Source organism: Acanthochromis polyacanthus, chromosome 12, assembly GCF_021347895.1.
Source record: "Acanthochromis polyacanthus isolate Apoly-LR-REF ecotype Palm Island chromosome 12, KAUST_Apoly_ChrSc, whole genome shotgun sequence".
NCBI classification, from domain to species: Eukaryota; Metazoa; Chordata; class Actinopteri; family Pomacentridae; genus Acanthochromis; species Acanthochromis polyacanthus.
Genome location: NC_067124.1, coordinates 8,475,660 through 8,497,668, shown reverse-complemented (window position 1 = coordinate 8,497,668; position 22,009 = coordinate 8,475,660). Strand labels below are relative to the sequence as shown.

The 22,009-nt window shown below is 39.0% G+C and overlaps 1 protein-coding gene across 7 annotated transcripts in view; it reads left to right on the top strand.

Annotated features, from left to right (window-relative positions):
* Positions 1 to 22,009, top strand: part of grik2 (glutamate receptor, ionotropic, kainate 2) — a 578,538-nt gene that overhangs the window by 531,620 nt on the left and 24,909 nt on the right. For 5 of the 7 annotated variants that reach the window (XM_051957244.1, XM_051957243.1, XM_051957247.1 and 2 more), the window contains 2 exons: positions 5,844 to 6,094; positions 6,379 to 6,406. The exons of 1 other annotated variant lie outside the window; for it this stretch is intronic. In XM_051957244.1, the coding sequence (XP_051813204.1) occupies positions 5,844 to 6,094; positions 6,379 to 6,406 (279 nt within the window). The remainder of the gene's footprint in view (positions 1 to 5,843; positions 6,095 to 6,378; positions 6,407 to 22,009) is intronic. One more of the 7 variants, XM_051957245.1, reaches the window with a different exon arrangement.

Below are 22,009 nucleotides of genomic sequence, written 5' to 3'. Positions count from 1 at the left end.
CACGCTGACTTGTTGTCTGCACTCTATAGTGAAGGAAAAGTATCCACCATAGACAGCAATGAATAAAAAGGACTGAAGTATCATTCTTTTTTTTTCATCACCATGGCGATAGATACTTTAGAAACATGCTGGCTACTTGCTTTTGAAATAAAGAATCAGATACTGCAAACCCTTGGGCATAGATGAAGGACAGAAGAGATGTTAAAAAGTGTGAGCATGGCCTTGTGACTGTCACATTGCCACAAGGCAGAGTGCTACAGCTCAAAGCTCTTCTCTGCCAAGAGAGCGCAGCTTATCATTGTCACTGTTTAGGGTCTTTTGAGTCCACAACATAACAATGTTGCTAAACTAGTTCTGCATAGTATCTACTAGTCACAGTGATTTCTACTGATAAACTTAATTTAAACTGATAGTATTTTCTAATTTGACATGTTTTTCCCTCTGTGCTCAAGGGAGAGCTCATTCTAAGTGTTTGCAATAATAAGGGTTATTAGTTTTTTAAATAATTCAAGCTGCATTAACATCCTGATTGCAGCATACAGTGTACCACAGGACAGTGTGGGAAGTGGGTGTCTGGCAGCATTCTTTTTTATTTTTAGTTTTTTCAAGGCTTCACCCCTCAGGTTTAATCAGTGATCCCAACATGTGACTGTTTTTGATCAGGAGAGCTGGGGAAGGTGCTGAAGTATTTCACCTCGCTAAAGTAAGAGGAGAAGTGCAGGACTGCTTGGAAAATACAGGAGAACACGACTTAATTTGCCGCTGCACAGACATCTCATATATACAGGAGGGAACATTTCAAGGGTTGCTTGGTGCATGTTTACTTTTTATGGCAAGGAAACAGCTCACATGGAAAACATTAGCACAGATTAACTGTGGCAACTGGTTTTAATTATGCAGCTATACAGGTAAAATGAATGGATATATGAGCCCCACAGCTGTGTTTAGGTTTATTAGTTTAGCATTATTGAACCTGTGGGGACAATGAATTGGTAAATGTAGCCATGAGTATAAATAATTTACAACAGTAAACATGTACATTTAAATACACTGGAAAGCAGAATGGAATATACAAAATCTTCACTGACAACAGTGGAAGGGTTTTAAAAGAGCAGCACCAATTAAACATAGCTGCAAGCATTGATTCATCACAATAAAAACAAAATAAAACAAAAGTAACTAAAGACCAAAATTTTTTTGAAAAAACTTTCATTTAAGATTTTTCAACACAGACTCATGAAAAGGTTTTGTCTGTCAGTATTTGTTTTGTGTAGTATTTGTGAAGCAGCCAGATGTTACATTTAGTATGTAAGCACTGCTTTGTGTGTAAGTTTAAGTATGTTTTAGAACTGAAACAGATCAAGGTGACATTACATTTGCATTATATTTCCTTTTCTTGTAGTTAGTTTCGCTTGCCCAGTGCATGGTCCATTTCGATAATAAGTAGGATATAATATATTCTGTGTACAGTCATGCTCCCATAGAAAGAGAATCCTGTTGATTTAGGTGATTTGCTACTCTGTCTTATAGCTTCACAATTAAAATGAATTTTAAACTCTATGTATATCTATTCACAAAAATTTTGAGAATGCTGACAAAAATGGAACATATAAAGCGAAATACCACTTAGAAGCTTTTGGCAGCTGTGGAAATCTTATAATCTGGACAGTATGAACAGCTTTAAAGCAAGCAGAAAAACAACTATGGGGATCAAAAAATATCTAAACTGTGAAATGGCATTTACAGTACTATTATCAGTATCAACATTGGACTCTATTTAGACATAGTTTAATTCATTCGGTTGGTCATTTTATTATTATAATAATTGTTTATGCACATGAGAGCACTGTGACATCCTGTGCATAAACAATTTCTATGGTGTCTTCTCAAAAATATCCGATATTTTACATTAAATATGGCAGTCACAACACAGGTAAGCAACGAAGCAAAGCTAGTAAAGGCACAGCTGCAAGCTACTGTCTGTAATATTAAAGTATTTGGTATAGTTCTGCTGTTGCATTGGGATGTAATAATCTCTGCCTTTTGTTTTGTTCATCCAATGTTCAAAGGATACGAGAACAACAACATATATCAGCTATCAGGTCATTATATAATTGACAGCATTTTTGCAGCAGATCGTATAAATGTTTGACCTGCTAGTTTTACGTTGCAACTTCAAGTGTTCTTGAGCTTCATTTCTGAAACTCACCCTCACCCTAAAGTAATCAACAATTTGCTGCTTTACATCGAAATGGATTGCACAGCTGGATTATGACTGAATCATGATCCTAATGTTACTAATGATGATACTCCTAACCATGTCATTTTTAGGTGCCAAGAAACAAATTGTTTGCGCATTTTTCGGTTAAAACTGATCACTGCTGTTTGTAATGTGACGGCTGTATGTGTTTCATAAGTGGGACTGAAGACCTTTAGGTCATCAAACTCTCATCAGGAATAGGGCTCTGTAGAAAGTCATTTGTTGATGTATGGAAGGTAGACTTTGAGTTTCTGGTCAGAATTCCAGACTTCAAAACAAGCCAACTGAAAAGAAGTCTTGTGTTCCATGTCTTGATTTTGAAAGAGAGATGCCAGACAAATTCTGCCTTTTTCCTAGCAACTTGGGTTTTGTTTTTCAAGGTCATAAAAGTCATAGCTGTTTGGAAAATAGATAGAAAAATGTAGACACAAATGTCCATATATCTGTAATTTCAGATGAGACAGTGTAATGAGACTATTTTCAACACAGCAAAATCTGTGATGTGTGAATCAGTACCATCTCTGGATACAACAATAAAAAAGAAAAGGGACCCACTAGTGGGTGATGTGGAAAGAGCTGATGAACTCAACCTGTTCTTCAACAGATTTGACACTGTGAACACACCTACTTCCACTGCTGCTCCTCCTTCTTCTCCTCAACATATGGAAATCCCCACTCTAGCTCCTCCTTCTTCTCCTCCGTCTCCTACACATGTCTCCACAGCTGCAGCCACTTCCCTTCTAGCACCTGTACCTTTCTCTGTCACAGAGACAGGGGTGATGTTGGAGCTTCAAAGACTTTGCTCTGGGAAGGCAGCTGGTCCAGATGGTGTGTGTCCAAGACTGCTTAAAGACTGTGCTGCACAACTGTGTCAACCTCTCCACAGGATCTTCAACCTGAGTCTACAGCTGGGGCGGGTGCCTGCTTTTGGAAAGACATCCTGTATTGTACCGGTACCAAAAATCAAATGTCCGACTGAACTAAATGACTACAGACCTATTGCCCTGACCTCACACATCATGAAAACTCTGGAGTGGCTGGTTTTACGTCTCCTGAGGCTTGAGGTCAAAGACAAACTCGATTCCTTGCAGTTTGCATACAAAGAACACATTGGAGTGGATGATGCCATCCTCTTCGTGCTTCACCATGACCTGTCTCATCTGGAGGAACCTGGAGTTTATGTGAGAATCATGTTCTTTGATTTTTCAGATGCATTCAACTCCATCCAACCCACCATCCTCAAAGACAAGCTCACAGAGATGGGCGTGGATCCTTCCTGTGTTTCATGGATCACAGATTACCTGACAGGAAGGCTGCAGTTTGTTAGGCTGGGGAACTATTTCTGGGACATTGAGTAGTACTGGGGCTCCACAAGGAACAGTCCTGGCTCCATTCCTGTTCACTCGGAATACATCTGACTTCAAATACAGCACTGTGTCCTGCCACATTCAGAAATACTCTGATGACACTGCTATCGTGGCATGTATCAGAAATGGACATGAAGCTGAATACAGAGATCTGATAAGTGCCTTCAGTGACTGGAGTCACAAAAACTGCCTGCCACTCAACTGCTCAAAGACAAAGGAAATGATCATAGATTTCCACAGATCTGAACCCCCTCTTCAGCCAGTGAACACTTGTGGCGTGGACATCGAGATGGTGACATCATATAAATATTTAGGTGTCCACCTTGATAATAAGTTGGACTGGTCTACAAACGTAGACTTCATCTACAAAAAGGGGCCAGAGCTGACTTTATTGCCTCAGAAGACTTTGATCATTAGACATCTGCAGTAAGATTCTGCAGATGTTTTATCAGTCTGTGGTAGCAAGTGTCCTGTTTTATGCTGCAATCTGCTGGGGAGGCAGCATAAAACACAAGGATGCAAGGCGCCTGAACAAACTGATTAAAAAAGCTGGCTCTGTGGTTGGAATCAGAATGAACACATTGGAGGATGAGGTGGAGAGATGGGCACTGAGCAAGATGGAGGCCATTCTTACAAACATGGATCATCCACTTCACATCTGCCTCAATGAACAACGAAACATCAGTGGACGCTCCTATCCCTGCGCTGCAGGACTGAAAGTTTCAGAAAATCTTTCTTGCTACCAGCTATCAGACTATTTAATTGAAAAGTAAATAGATGAGACCAGACAATTGAATTTCCCTTCGGGGATGAATAACGTCATTGTATTGTATTGTATTGTAAATCTGTCAGTGTAATCATTAAAATACATTTTGTTTCTAATATCGGGTAAACCTTGCTTAAATAATCAGGATGTAGTTGATCTTATTTAAATGAAGTGAATGTTTTCAGCTGGAATTTTCAGAGAATTGGATATGTTAAAATGTATAGTGGAGATGTATTTCATTGTTCTTCACCTTTACATGAGCTGTTTCTGAAATTGTTCTTTACTATGTGTAAAAAATAAAATTAGTCAGGGAGGAGTTAACAAGATTGTTTTAAGTTGATAACTAAAACAACAAAGCCCCCACTACCGAAAATGCGTGAGCTATATTTCTTGCTCTGCATGATCAATATTAATTTATCCAAAGTCCAATAATATTTTGTCAGAAAGAATAATGTTTTTTGTTTTTACATGATTTCAAGCAAAAAGACTTAACATGCTGAGCTTGTATCCACATTCTGTACAAACAAAGTGTCTCTGTGTTCCAACTAAAACACACAATGGATACACCATATACAAACCAAGTCTTCCCAGATCTAAGTGTTAGTACAGATACATTTATTTCTAAATGGAAAAGAGAGTCTTTAAATGGGTTTTGTGTTTGTCTATGTAAAATATGTTTAGTGTTAGTTATTTGAAATACTTGTGCCAATAAATTTAAAATGGGGTGATATCACAAATATCGTCAAGTGCAACATTACAGTTATATACTCAACACAATACAATGCAACGCAACAATACAATATTACGAATATATCATAGTACTAAGCCCTGCGACTGACTAGCGACCTGTCCAGGGTGTCCCCTGCCTTCGCCTGAGTCAGTTGGGATAGGCTCCAGCACCCCCCGCGACCCTAGTGAGGATAAAGCGGTGTATAGAGAATGGATGGATGGATAATTGGTGATTCTAAATTGCCCATAGGTGTGAATGTGAGTGTGATTGTATATGTAGCCCTGCGATGGACTAGTGACCTGTCCAGGGTGTCCTGCCTTTGCCCGAGTCAGCTGGGATAGGCTCCAGCACCCCCCGCGACCCCAATGAGGATAAAGCGGTGTATAGAGAATGGATGGATGGATGGATCATAGTACGACAATCGAACTCTATGTTAAATATTGATTGAGTGCTAGAAACCACACACACACACGCGCACACACGCGCACACACACACACACACACACACACACACACACACACACACACACACACACACACACACACACACACACACACACACACAAGGGTTCATATGTTGTCCTTCCTAACCTGTCTTCCGTACACCATACTGACGTTGTGCCTTCAAATACCTGTTATAATAATGATGACAATCTGTGTCCTCCACGAGCTGAAAAGTTAAAAGAACTGACTAAGTCATCATGCATTTTGGTCCTTTAGGCTCCCCATACAGAGATAAGATCACTATTGCCATCCTACAGCTTCAGGAAGAAGGGAAGCTACACATGATGAAGGAGAAGTGGTGGAGAGGAAATGGTTGTCCAGAGGAGGAGAGTAAGGAGGCCAGCGCCCTCGGGGTGCAAAATATTGGAGGGATCTTCATCGTCCTGGCAGCTGGACTTGTTCTCTCTGTGTTTGTGGCAGTGGGAGAGTTCCTCTACAAGTCCAAACAGAATGCACAACTTGAGAAGGTAAGGATTACTTCTCACATTCATCTTACCTTCGTTATTTAGAATGATAGCAGAATTTCTAATTTAACCACATGTCATGAAAAGCTGTCTGATGGCAAAGACAAACACATCTATGCTAAAATGAAACAAAATATATGCTAAGTATATTTATTTTCTATTTTATCATTTCAAGTATATCATTTAAAGAAGTTATCTGTTTGTCAGTTTGCGGAAACTCACACTATAATGACAATATATCATATACAATAAGATAAGGGTTGGTTTCTTTGCATTTATTCACTTAGGCCCAATGGCGACAACGAGATAAGAAACGTGAGGAATTCTGCTGTCACCATGGATCCAAGCTAGACTTTAACCACCATCTCAAATGACCTCAAGAAAAACTCCAGAACCATTTTTCTATTGTAATCTAATACAATCTAAAATTTCCCCAAGCTACTTTATTGCTGACAGTCCTAAAGGAATGGGAACACTAAGAGCAGCTTAATAAAACATTTAGAGTTCTAGTAGTAAAACATAGTTGGATCACATGCATATGTGTTGCGAACGTTTGCTCTTCTGCATGAACCACATCTTTAACAGCCACATCCACGAACACCCACCTCCCCACTGCTGATGCTCCTTTCCACTCTGCAGGTTGCCTTTCTGTTTATGCTATAGGTATTCTCATTGTTCAAAATGGTGCATTTAGCTGAGGCACATTGCAGTAATGCAAGACTGTGTTGTTTCACTGGAGCTTCCCAGCAAACATTTTGTGACTGACAAGTTGCTAATATGAAGGCCTGCACCATCAATGAAATGCAGCTAGAAAGTGCATAAAACATAAGTCACACAACAGTGACATACCAATACACTGGCATTCCAAGAAAGTGCATCATCCCTTAAAATTCCAATTGTTGTCCTAAATTTCTCAGTTTATAGCAATATTTTTTTTTCTACATTGCATCAGATAAGACTGATAGGTGATGATGCAGTTTTGCATTGGCTGTTGCTTTTAGCTTAGTCTGACCCAGATACAAGCTACAGGTCTGAGCCTGCCATTGGCGGTCAATGTCACCCGGCTTTTTTCTCCTTCCACTGCATGTTATGGTTTGCTAAGGGAAACAACAACCTCTGTTTTACCAAAGTTGTTGCATAAAGGCTGTACATGCTCATTTTGGAATACTGAGACACTACCTGTCAAATAGTAGTTAGCTTTGGCTTAAGAGAAATGTAAGCAAACTATAATTATTAATCCTTTCTTATATTTTTCTTTGTGATGCTAGTCATTAAGCCAGCATGTCCTCTCGAAAAAGGTTTGGGAATGGGAAATTCCTCGGTAATGCACTTTCTCTAAATACCAATGTATGTGGTATTGGTATTGACGTCTTAAAGCCCAACTCTGTCGTGAATGAAAGCCTGGAGCAATTTACTAAATTGTTGTAGAACAGTGTAAAAATTTTTTTGCAGATGTCCGTTAAATGGAAACTGGGGTGAAGTCAATATTAACACTAAAAATATCCTCTTAAAAATATCTAAGCTGCTTTCCCACTACTACTGCTACTACATTAGTTTTCAAGCAGCAAGAACTGTATGAAAGAGAATTTTGATAAATTGATGTGTTATGACAAACAAAACAAATCTGTATATAGCTTACTGTGTACTATTTGGCAATGGTATGAATACAACTTCAACGAAGAATATAGTCATTTGGACTTTTTGTAAGGTTTGTGTTTTCATTAGCAAAAAAAGACAAGTATTTTTAGTTATTTATTTTGTACATAGTCTGCTGTAAGACAGACACTAAAACATGTTGGTCAGTGTTAATAATGACTAATAATATAGATAATAATTATTAATGACTATCACAGTAACTCCAGATAGATTTATTGTAGAAGCCAGGTAGCAAAAAAAGATAATGTGTAGAAAAGAAAATGTATATTCAAATTACTAATAAGAAATCCATAAGAAAGGCACAGATACAGTTTTTCATCACTATTGTTACTGTAGCAGTTCACAGCAAACAGGCTGCTGTCTTTTCAGCAGACAGACAAGCACACAATGCCAAAACTGTAAATTCTTATGTAATGTTTTTGTTAAAAAAAAAAAAAAGGAAACGTCATTTTATGTTTTCTTACGACAATATTGCATACTGAGATAATAATTGAACTACCACTTTTCACACTGTGGAATCTGTTCATGTAGATTTTAGTCAAGACATCTTCAAAGGCTCTTTTTCTATTGTCTTGTAGGTCACACTGTCAGAACTGTGTAGTGATTACGCTTACATATCTAGCTAAAAATATGTTCCAAAGTCTTTGAGGGCCATTAGCAAATGAACAACTACTCAACACTTTCAATGAGCAGAGATGGCATTAAATTTTTAAGTGAGCTCTCTGCTCATGCTCTAAGTTTCCTTCAGCATTTGATTGTATTGATTATACATTTTAGCTTAGCCCACTAACCTCATATTGATGAGTCAGACACCCCTTGTTGTGTTAGTTAGCTGAACAAATTCACTCAGGACATCAAGTATGGCAACACACGATGAATGCACAACTATGCATACAGTATACAACATAAACACATACAGCGCCCTCCATAATTATTGGCACCCCTGGTTAAGATGTGTTCTTTAGTTTCTAATAAATTCATTTTTGTCTAAATAATACAACCACAAAGGATGAAACGAGGAAAATCCAACCTTTAATTCAAGTGCATCATCAAATCATGTGTGCCACATTTATTAGCAACTCTGATATTAATATTTTGTACAACCCCCTTTTGCCAACAACACCTAATCTTCTCCTATAATACATTTTCTACAATTTTCAGTGTGAGAGTATGCTTCTGCAATAAAAACTGAATTTATTTTAAGGCTTTCAACACATCTTAACCAAGGGTGCGAATAATTATGGAGGCCGCTGTATATACCACAAGGCTGTGAAACAATAGTACTTCATACTGTAAAGGTCATACATTAATAATGTTATTTCTTCACAGTAATGTCTACTGGTCAAACTGTCAATGACCTGCAGTCTTGCTGCAAACACTAGCCAATAGCCATTAGGCAGCTTTCTACTACAAACACAGACAACACAGTTACTGATACTAGGATGCAAGCAACTCCTCTGAGAAAAAAAAATAAGGCAACTTTTATTTTGCATTTCTATTAGTGCAAACATTTTCCAGGTGAAAACAAATGAAAGCCTGCATTAAAAAGATAATTTTGAGTAGCTGACCAGCTTCAGCATCAGCTTATGAAAAACCTGCTTTTCATCAGTACATGCTATATTGTTTTTTTCTTCTTTCATGTTTTAGTTTATGGGTAAATCACAGAACTAATATGGTATACAACAGATGTGAATACACCCATGTGCAAAATCAATCAAATATCAAATTATTTAAAATTTTATCACCTTACATGCATTACTTTTAATATGAACAGTTGAGTGTTTGCATTTATGTCAAATTTAAAAAAATAATAACAGTTTAGATTTGCAATATTAATTATACAGTCCCCACAGAAGAACGTTAATGCAACAAAAGTCTACTAAAGTATACTTTTCATTACTGCAATCCAAATTTTCCTGAGTCAGGAAGCAAAGGTCTATTTTCTTGGCAATGTCCTTTTCACAGACAGATCTGTAGCAGAAATTTTGATTTCCATTTACAGCTGTTGCGGAATGAGCATCAATAATTCAGAGTCAGATTGTACAAATAGCACACTGTCGCTAGTGACATTTTGGGAGAATGGCCACTGTAACTCTGAAGTAGTTGTATTGTGGCTTGTTCTATACCTCCTAAATACTGCTTTTGCTGTTTTTCCACAATTTTTTAATTTTTAGTTGAAGTTTCCATCTGACAGATTTCCCCCCGTGTGCAAGGGTTATGGTGTTCACAGGTATATATATTACATGCATTCTAAACATGTCCATGCAAATTTGCGTGTTTGAAAATCAAAGGTTTGCTAATACAGTCATTTTTTTTAATCAATTTTTACAAACCTGTCCACAGACAACAATGGTAGTGATTAAAGTCTTCATAATTGCCATCTACTTGTAAGTAAGAGACCAAAGGTGATGTACTTGGTCAATAGGTCAGCCAGAGGAACACTGGATGGTGCTCCAGGTGTGGATGATTTTGCTACCTTATTACCTGCGACACAATTCATGTTTGTAGGTGTGTGGATAATGCGACTCATGTAATAAGGCTTACATAGCTACAGTGGGTACGGAAAGTATTCAGACCCCTTCAAAATTTTCACTCTCTGTGTCATTGCAGCCATTTGCCAAAATCAAAAAAGTTCATTTTATTTCTCATTAATGTACCCTCAGCACCCCATCTTGAGAGAAAAAAACAGAAATGTTGAAATTTTTGCAAATTTATTAAAAAAGAAAAACTGAAATATCACATGGTCATAAGTATTCAAACCCTGTGCTCAGTATTGAGCAGAAGCACCCTTTTCCGCTAGTACAGCCATGAGTCTTCTTGGGGATGACACAACAAGTTTTTCACAACTGGATTTGGGGATCCTCTGCCTTTCTTCCTTGCAGATCCTCTCCAGTTCTGTCAGGTTGGATGGTGAACATTGGTGGACAGCCATTTTGAGGTCTCTCCAGAGATGCTCAATTGGGTTTAGGTCAGCTCTCTGGCTGGGCCAGTTAAGAACGGTCACAGAGTTGTTCTGAAGCCACTCCTTTGTTATTTTAGCTGTGTGCTTAGGGTCATTGTCCTGTTGAAAGGTGAACCTTTGGCCCAGTCTGAGGTCCTGAGCACTCTGGAAGAGGTTTTCCTCCAGGATATCTCTGTACTTGGCCGCATTCATCCTTCCTTCAATTTCAACCGGTCGTCCCGTCCCTGCAGCTGAAAAACACCCCCACAACATGATGCTCCCACCATAGGCGTCAGTTTAGGGGGGGACGGTGGGGACGTGTCCCCCCCACTTTTTGTCAGGGGTCATTTTGTCACCAACACATTCAAATTCTTCACATGTAAGCCGTTGTAAACCCAGTTATTTTCAGTAGTATATAAAATTCCGACGCTCCTGAACGCACCATCCGCACTCGGCCGAGAGTTGCACAGATATGCAGCACACCTTCGTGAGGTAAAAAAAAAAAAGTGCAGATGCTAAATTTGCGCCTGTGCCAAGTGGAAGCTCCGACCAGAGGCATGCAGGGTCAAAATTTTGGCCCGGGAGAATTAGTACTATAGTGGCCCACAGACCCCTCTACCCACATGTATCGGTAGCTCAACAGGGTGAGCCTCCGCCTTTGGTGCGGTGGTTGTGAGTTTGAGCCCAGCTTGTGGCATTTTGCCGCCGTTCTTCGACATTTTCTCAAAGTGCTGTGGTCTCCGTCGCCCCCACTTTTAAAAACAAACTGACGCCCTTGGCTCCCACCACCATGTTTCACTGTTGGGATTGTATTGGGCAGGTGATGAGCAGTGCCTGGTTTTCTCCACATACCGCTTAGAATTAACACCAAAAAGTTCAATCTTGGTCTCATCAGACCAGAGAATCTTATTTCTCATAGTCTGGGAGTCCTTCATGTGTTTTTTGGCAAACTCTATGCGGGCTTTCATGTGTCTTGCACTGAGGAGAGGCTTCTGTCGGGCCACTCTGCCATAAAGCCCCGACTGGTGAAGGGCTGCAGTGACAGTTGACTTTGTGGAACTTTCTCCTCTCTCCCGACAGCATCTCTGGAGCTCAGCCACAGTCATCTTTGGGTTCTTCTTTACCTCTCTCACCAAGGCTCTTCTCCCACCATTGCTCAGTTTGGCTGGACGGGCAGGTCTAGGAAGAGTTGTGGTCGTCCCAAACTTCTTCCATTTGAGGATTATGGAGGCCACTGTGCTCTGAGGAACCTTGAGTGTTGCAGAAATTCTTTTGTAACCTTGGCCGGGTCTTTGCTTTGCCACAATTCTGTCTCTGAGCTCCTTGGGCAGTTTTTTTGGACCTCATGATTCTCATTTGCTCTGACATGCACTGTGAGCTGTAAGGTCTTATCCAGACAGATGTGTGCCTTTCCTAATCAAGTCCAATCAGTTTAATTAAACACAGCTGGACTCCAATAAAGAAGCAGAACCATCTCGAGGAGGATCAGAAGAAATGGACAGCATGTGAGTTAAATATGAATGTTGCTGCAAAGGGTCTGAATACTTATGACCATGTGATATTTCAGTTTTTCTTTTTTAATAAATTTGCAAAAAATTCTACATTTCTGTTTTTTTTTTCTGTCAAGATGGGGTGCTGAGTGTACATTAATGAGAAATAAAATGAACTTTTTTGATTTTGGCAAATGGCTGCAATGACACAGAGAGTGAAAATTTTGAAGAGGTCTGAAAACTTTCCCTACCCACTGTAATCTTTGCATTATTTTCTGTTGTGATGCAACTTGGGCAAACAGTAACTGGATACATTAAACGATGGTCCAGGACCTGCAGAGTATACCCTTAACAATAAGGCAGTTAGGGTTGGCTTTGCCTTATTGTCAGAAATAATATAGCCTTTGTACTGCATAGGTATTGTATATCATACTTCTCCATGTGTAGGATTAAGTTTTTCTTTTAAAGAGGTAATGTAACCATGCAGAATCTTAGCAAACATCAACTTTTATATGTATATTTCTGTTGGTAATTTCTGAGGTTGGTGCAGGCAACTGAGTTAGCATAAGTTTTCCAAATCAAAATGCTTACTGGGAGGATGTATTCATATTCTCACTATGTGTTTTTACTTTCAGATATACTGTAAATTTGAATTGTCTGACAAGTAATCACCAAAATTGCTCTTAGACAGTGTGGTATGCAACACTTGAATTCAAATAATACATTTACAGTTTGTTTCTCTAGTTTTCATTGACTGGCATATGTAACAATGTAATGACTGAATACAGTGAATTGTGTTGAAGTGTATACATGAGGAGAAGACATTCATGATGTGAGTGTAAGCTTCACAGAAGAACTGCCCCACCACAACATCAGTCCCGAAACAAGGACATTTATCTTCCCAAAACAAGCAGACAGACACAATGAAAGACAGATACGGTGAAAACACTCACCAGGTTCCTTATAAGACCTTCAAAGGACCTATCTGACACATTTTTCAAATTGTTTTCTATTCAAATTGCAACACACCACCTGACTTTAAACTTTGTACTGACAATGAATTGTCTCACTTATGCACAAATCCCACTACTGTAGCGTGATATAGACTGCTTTATGGGCATGCTCTTGATTGGAGCACATGAGAATAATTGACACTGTCATTTGTTTGTTTGGGACTGCACATAGTGATGTATTCAATATTTAGATAAAATTGAACAACTGGACTGGAATGAAATAGGATTCAGCTAATATTAGCTTTTGAAGACTGCTTTGAAGCTGTATGTGGCTGTATGTGTTTACTTTGTTGACTAAATAGTGTCAAAGACAGGGAGGGCATCATAAGGGAACTTAAGCTCTTCTCTGTAAACGACAGACCTTGTTTTTTTTGTTTTTTTTTTGAAAAAAACAAGTTTAATTTCTGATTAAGTGGCCTACAGCCAACATTTTGGAGACTCTTCTGTTTTTCAAAGATATAATTCTTCTTCCCTTGTATGCCACTGTGACTCATCAGAGAGTAGCTTAAAAAAATCAAATCATGATATGAGTCTTATTTATTTTTTCAAAAGAAAGTGATAGCCAAGACAGCTTCACAAATAACATTTCAGGAATCCATTTGGCTTTCCAAGAGTTAAACAGCCTCCCAGCTATGATGTACCTAGTCCAACTGTAAGGAATTATCTTAATATCTTATGTATTTGGAAAAATAATGTGTAGATATTGCACTGTTTGCTCATATGAAACTGTCCCCTCTCTCATTTAGAGGTCTTTTTTCTTTCTCTGAGTGTGTGCATTTAGGGGCCACCATATAACCAGGCGGAAACTAGACTTAGAATGTTATAGCACAGAAATACTGTCGATAAGACAAATACACCACATTTAAGGTATGCCTGAGGTTAGTCACAAATACTCATCACTAAGCAGCTTTACCATAGCTGGGTACAATAAATACGGCCACTGTATTGTTGACTGTAAATACATGTAACCTTTCTTCGAAGGCCTAAAAATAATGCTGAAGATTAACAAAAATGTAAAGATAGCATCAAGAAATGGAAGCTCTTGGACAAAGAACTGATTTTAAATGACAAGCGCATTTATAAATCTTTAATAAAACATAAAAGTTTAAATTTTGAAGAAAAAAGCTAACAATTTTTTTGCTAACAGTTTTTTTTGTAGTTGTGAATAGGCAGGAACTTTAGTCATGAAACTGAAATATGATATATTTAAAAAGGACGGTATTTGAATGCCAATATGGAGGAGTAATCCGAACCTAAGCTTGATTGTTTTCGTCAAAGTTGTTGAGAAAAAAAAATCAATTGGTCCAGTGTTAATTATGAAGAGGCTAATCTGCTTCACTGTGAAAATCAGCCATATATTTTGTTTCATTGCTCCCAGCTTCTTATATTGTAGAATACCACCTACCTTTACACTATGGGGTTGTTTTCTTGCTGTAATGCTGAAAGTGTCAAGTTGAAAAATGTGGTGCTACTCACCTTTTTGTTGTGTTTCACATGCTTGACAGTGCACACCCCACAATTTGCATTTTATAATTACATCTGTTCTGTAACATCACAAAGGTACAAAAATAGCAGTTATTTATATAATGAGATGAGCCATACACTCTCTTATACAACAGGGGAACTTGTAATAGTGTGATAGTGTTTTTAAAGATTAAACAGACATTTCAATGTTTATATATATATATATACACACACACACACACACACACACACACACACAAACAATGTGTGTGTGTCTGTGTGTTTGAGGTTACTGCATTTACTAAACATGTTGTAATACCACAAAATGAGAGTATTGTGAAAAGAAAATATCCACTTGTTAAAATATTCTTAAAAGTATTAATAAACATTTGGTAACTTCACAAATGACATACCTCCATAGGCTATTCATTTGGATGGATCTAATAAGATTTTTTTCAAAAAATTATTTTGTCTCTAGTGTGTATGCTCTTTACATCCCTTCATACATTCCGTCATCACTGCTATATGGTGACTTGTTCGTTTTTAAAGGAACTCTTCAAAGGTTTGATAGGTATGCCTGTTCACCCTCAGGCAAATAAGAACATAGACCAATTTCCTTTATGTGTACCATTACAAAAGTAGCTTTTGGAACTGTCTCGCTTAGCTTAGTGCTAATACTCAAAACTGTAAAGCTAAACAGCTAACTACCATCAGAATTAGACAATTATCAAGAAATCATTTCCCATAACCCCAAAGAAGTTTTAAGAACTGCTTAACAGCTCTTTGGTGCAGATGAGTGACAAAATGTTTTGCAGTGTTTCTCAGTTCCTCAATTTTTTGGTAATTGAATCAGATATTTTATGAGTACAGTACACCTGGTATCATCTGGAATGTACTGCAATGTAATGTAATGTAATATGACATTTACAATACACCTAAATCAAACATCACAAGACCATGGACTATATGCAATTACCTAATGAAAAATAATCTTAATAACAACATAGATGAGCCAAATGAATCTTACTAGCAGCAAACAAAGGAGTTTAACTGAGACAAAAGTTAATCTTCCAAATGAAATTATGTCCCATGATTAAAACTGAGACATATAGGTTGCTGAGATCATACTTTTTGACTGGGTGTAACCAAGTAGTCAAACCTACCAGACTACTCATGAAAGTGATCAGTCATCCTGCTACCAGGCCACCACATCTCAGAAAATGTACGTGCAGATAAACTAGCAGCTGTGGTTGTGGCTATCCTCTTCACTCACACTGGTTGACAAGCTTTTGTAAGTTGGTCATATCTTGTCATTCAGCTGCTAGTCATCCATGCTGCTCTGACTTTCTGTGTTTTACAGAACAATTGATTCTACAAATACAGTGGGTAGGGAAAGTATTCAGACCCCTTGAAATTTTTCACTCTCTGTGTCATTGCAGCCATTTGCCAAAATCAAAAAAGTTCATTTTATTTCTCATTAATGTACACTCAGCACCCCATCTTGACAGAAAAAAACAAACAGAAATGTAGAAATTTTTGCAAATTTATTAAAAAAGAAAAACTGAAATATCACATGGTCATAAGTATTCAGACCCTTTGCAGCAACATTCATATTTAACTCACATGATGTCCATTTCTTCTGATCCTCCTCGAGATGGTTCTGCTTCTTTATTGGAGTCCAGCTGTGTTTAATTAAACTGATTGGACTTGATTAGGAAAGGCACACACCTGTCTAGATAAGACCTTACAGCTCACAGTGCATGTCAGAGCAAATGAGAATCATGAGGTCCAAAAAAACTGCCCAAGGAGCTCAGAGACAGAATTGTGGCAAAGCAAAGACCCGGCCAAGGTTACAAAAGAATTTCTGCAGCACTCAAGGTTCCTCAGAGCACAGTGGCCTTCATAATCCTCAAATGGAAGAAGTTTGGGACCACCACAACTCTTCCTAGACCTGCCCGTCCAGCCAAACTGAGCAATGGTGGGAGAAGAGCCTTGGTGAGAGAGGTAAAGAAGAACCCAAAGATGACTGTGGCTGAGCTCCAGAGATGCTGTCGGGAGATAGGAGAAAGTTCCACAAAGTCAACTGTCACTGCAGCCCTTCACCAGTCGGGGCTTTATGGCAGAGTGGCCCGACAGAAGCCTCTCCTCAGTGCAAGACACATGAAAGCCCGCATAGAGTTTGCCAAAAAACACATGAAGGACTCCCAGACTATGAGAAATAAGATTCTCTGATCTGATGAGACCAAGATTGAACTTTTTGGTGTTAATTCTAAGCGGTATGTGTGGAGAAAACCAGGCACTGCTCATCACCTGCCCAATACAATCCCTACAGTCAAACATGGTGGTGGGAGCATCATGTTGTGGGGGTGTTTTTCAGCTGCAGGGACAGGACGACTGGTTGCAATTGAAGGAAGGATGAATGCGGCCAAGTACAGAGATATCCTGGAGGTAAACCTCTTCCAGAGTGCTCAGGACCTCAGACTGGGCCGAAGGTTCACCTTTCAACAGGACAATGACCCTAAGCACACAGCTAAAATAACAAAGGAGTGGCTTCATAACAACTCTGTGACCGTTCTTGACTGGCCAAGCCAGAGCCCTGACCTAAACCCAATTGAGCATCTCTGGAGAGACCTCAAAATGGCTGTCCACCAACATTCACCATCCAACCTGACAGAACTGGAGAGGATCTGCAAGGAAGAATGGCAGAGGATCTCCAAATCCTGGTGTGAAAAACTTGTTGCGTCATTCCCAAGAAGACTCATGGCTGTACTAGCTGAAAAGGGTGCTTCTACTCAATACTGAGCACAGGGTCTGAATACTTATGACCATGTGATATTTCAGTTTTTCTTTTTTAATAAATTTGCAAAAATTTCAACATTTCTGGGTTTTTTTCTCTCAAGATAGGGTGCTGAGTGTACATTAATGAGAAATAAAATGAACTTTTTTGATTTTGGCAAATGGCTGCAATGACACAGAGAGTGAAAAATTTCAAGGGGTCTGAATACTTTCCGTACCCACTGTATATCATCTCATTTGCTGTATTTGAAGGTTTGAACTAAACAAGAAATGTATCAAAGCAGCATTGGAATTGCTGTAATGTGTACTTTTCCACCTTTTAACCCCTTAACCCGCACGGGCCCGTATTCGGGCCCAAAATGGCCGGCTGAAGTTTAACGGCAAAAGCATTTTTAGCTTCAAACGCGATGATAGAAACACTATACATCCATGGAAAGCTTAGAGTCTGATGAATCCGCCAGTATAAACCACTTTCAGATGTGATTACCACAGCGGGTAATATAAACACATTTCTAAAACAAACAACAAAAATTTAAAGGGACACATAAAGGGCATAACTCACCTTTCGATGGTTTTTTACCGGTCAACGATGAAAATAATCCACAAAAACCGGCCATCATCCAAGAGTAGTCATCCAGACAATACTAGCAAGTATAATATTTTGTCCAAAACATGTCTAGAAATAAGTAAATAATCCATAAATAGCTCGGCTCCGTGCGCGTCCACGCGGCGCATGGTGGCGCTGCACGTTCCGTAATTCACTGCATTTTTGTCCATAATTTTATGAAGCATTCCCATATCCACACAGTCTCGGTCTGAAAATGGCGACTGAAGCCTCTGCTTTCGATTCCAACCGCATTTCAACCAATCAAGTGACTCATCGCTGCCTCCGAAGCCTAAACAGCCAACCGTTGCCGAGACTGATGGAGCTGGACGTTCCTTATATCATCAGTAAATCCTGAGCAAATCACGTCGGAGGAAACGTTTGACTGACAGGGCATGTAGCCAATGAGCTTGCTGAATAGCCGAGAGGCGGGTTTTAGCGGCCCTGTGTGATTTTTCACACCTCCTGCTCTCCTGCTGCGGCCAGGAGCTGCAGCTTTTCTCTGTCTCCGTCTGTGCCTCTGATTCAGATCAAGATCCACACTGAAGCTTATCTGAAGTGACTTTTGAGTTCTTTATGAGTTTTTGGAGTGAAAATAATGTGAAAAAGGGCTAATAAACGAACATATACCATTTTTGCACAGGGTGTACATAGGGTGTCCACAATTGACATAATTGGGCATATTAGTACAAAAACATGTGTGAAACACTCATTTCTTGTAGTATTGCTCTGAAATTTTGTCCTGAACTATGTAAGACCCCAGGCTGTTGCCTTGTTGTGTTTCAAGCTGTCACAGTGCTGCACCACAAATTTTCAGGTGTTTTATTAGGGAAAAAAATTTAGGCGAGAATAAAATTCATCCTAATTCAGTGTGTTCCAACATAAATAACTCTGTGCCAGTAGCACCTAGAGTAATTCTGACTGCACTGGGTGAAAATTCAGGTTGTCAGCTTTCAAAGGAGACCCCAACCATGTCTGTACTCCAAACAGTTCAAGAACAGCATTCAATTTACTTTCTGTACATCTTCAGTAGAAATTTCAGGCGAAAATTGACCGCAGCTAAACTTGAGCATCAGCTTTCTCCTGGTAGCCTTTGTGCTAGGTAAGCTACTTTTAATACATTCTTGACATTTATGTATGAAATCTTCATCAGTCTCCTCAGCTGACTGTTGGTGTCTAGTGAAGACTAAGTGACTAATGTTTTTAAAGTTTTGACTATGAGTTCTGGAGAGGAGGAAATATTGACCTTTGCTCTCATAACTTGCTTTAATAGAAGAGTGCAATCCAGGCAAAGGAAGCCATAAGGTAGTTTTTTTAAAGCCCCAACAAAGATGTTAGTGTGTGTTAAAATATGTTTCAGATGTATTATTCCTGCTATTTTAATCAAAATCAATTATTTAAAAAAATGATTTTGGTCACATAATTTTCTACTAAATCATATGCCTCATAGACTTTCAATGGAGCATTTCTTTGTCATCTCCATTTTAGTCTGTCAGATTTCCATGATTACCATAGTTGTCCCTTCATTCCTCTCCTCCTCCTCATCCACCTCCTGCTCTTTTCTTTCCTCTCCTCTTCCTCCCTCCCTCAGCTTCTCCGTTTCCTTCTCCCACTCCTCCTCCTACCACTTCTCCTTCTCCTGCTGCTTTTTCCTCTCTTCCTGCCTGCTGCTGAAGCTGCTGCAGACTAACCAGGCTCGTGGGGTGCAGGGACCACCAGCTGTGTGTGAGGAACCCATCTCATCAACCCAGCACTCAAACACGCACTTGCATGTATATTATTGCACTCACAGATGTATACAAAAAGGAATTTTAAAAAAAAAACATTCAGAAGAAAAGTCAAACTATTTGGATAGATGGTCTAAGTTATATGGTATCTTGAAGTTTTTTAAACTCAACAAAAACAAGGCAAAACATTGTTATTTACTAAGTCATTACTAAGTCATAAAAAAACAACTTTGAAATCTGCCCAAGCTCTCCTTGAAAATGACATACCAAATCAGACCAGTTCAGTTTTGAAATTTAAATGCTTTTAGACTTTTATCAAAAAAATATTTTACAAAGAAAGAATAATGGGCCTCATTCATGAAGCGTTCTTAAGAACAAATCTGTTCTTAGAGCCTTTTTAAGAAGATTTTTGGCATTCACGAATGTGTTCTTAAAAGTAAGAACAAATTCTAAGAACACTCAGGAAGACTCTTACGCACAAAAAATCTGCTCTTTTAGAATTTTGTTACAGTCAAAACTGATCCAAAAATTTGAATTTCTTTCTTAAAATGATTCAAATATTACCACAAATTATTTAATTTAAAACTAGATTTATTCAAGTGAATTTTAGTGATCAATGGTTTTATAGTTCAGTGCCAGTTAAACTCAAAATCAGATTTTAGATCTGAAGCTGCACTTGGTCACATTAACTTGTTTAGAGGTCTGTGGGAGGTACAAGCGCAATGACCACTACGACGTGCACGCGCGATGACCGCTGCCACATGCACGCGCCCCAGTGTGCACGCGCGCGCTGACCGGGGAGACAAGGCGGACATGGCCTGGGCAGTTTTACCTGTCCCTGCAGCAGGGGCAGAGGGTGTTTTATTACGACTGACACCCTTTCTGAGTATAAAAGTTTAGCTGTCTCAGGTCAGACTTTATTGGCTGTTTGAAGCTCTGCCATCTGCAGAAATGACCATCACTCTGGTGGGCGGAGTTTCACCTGCACTCCAGTGCTCACGTGTCTCAAACACTCTCTTGCTGCTGCCTTATAAGGAAGTTTAGAGGGTGTACCTTTTACATTTACAAGTCAATACAATGTAAATGTCATGTTAATGAGAGGGGAGGGTGTTCGTCGAGACTGTTCTTGAATCCGGTGCATCTCCCTCCTAAGAACAGATTTGGCTTGTCAAGAACGCTTCGTGAATCCGACGTACTTTTCTCTTGGGAGTTCTTAAAGCCGTTCTTACGAACGCTTTTCTACGAACGCGTTCATGAATGAGGCCCAATGTGCACTCCTTCCTTTCTAGACTGTTTTAATCTTTCTTTTTTTTTGATAGTTTTAGTCCAGAATGTGCTTTGAATGAACTTCTCTGAATTTAAAGTGCTCAGTGTAAATCATCCAGTGGTGATGTACTTCCAAAAAGTAGCAGTATTCTTGAGAAATGTGCACTGAGTGTCAACTACCATTTACCTAAAATACAGTTTGCCTGAGGCAAATGTGGTGGTGTAGTGGTTAGCACTGTTCCTTCACAGCAAAAAGACTCTGAGGTCATACATTTTGGTTGTCTGCAAGCCATTCTCTTACTCTCTTTCCGACATGTCATGTCTCTCTACACTACCACTATAAAAGAAAGAAAATTGCACAAAAGGCACAAAAGAAGTAATCTCTTCAACAACACTATGAGTTGATAACAGTAGGCAAAACAAAATAAGCTTATATTTTTGTGAATCTCCTGTGAATTGTCACTTTTTCATAGTAAGTGCAAGTTCAGCCTGACTTGCTGGTACTGTGAAGGTCACACCATCTTAGTTTGCATCCTTGTGAAGAAGATGAAATGGGACATACCTTAGTTCACACTAAAGTAACTGTGTATAAAAAAGACATTGGCTTGTTTTAAGCCCCCCCGAAACACAGTGGTTGTGTCTTTGTTCAGGAATTTCTCCGCATCAGCTCTATTACCATATTTTCCGCACCATAAGGCGCATCGGATTGTAAGGCGAAGGCTCGATTACAGGGTTTATTTCTGTACTTAAGCCATATATAAGGCGCACCGTATTATTGGGCGCATGCTAAAACAAGGAAACAGAAGCAAAAACAGTGAGTTTGGTTGAACTTGATTCCACTACGTATTTAAAAATACACTCACTTTATTTTTTGATCAATCTTTATCACACATCCATCAAAGTCCTCATCTTCTGTATCTGAATTGAACAGCTGGGCAATTTCGCCCTGTTTTTCTACTTC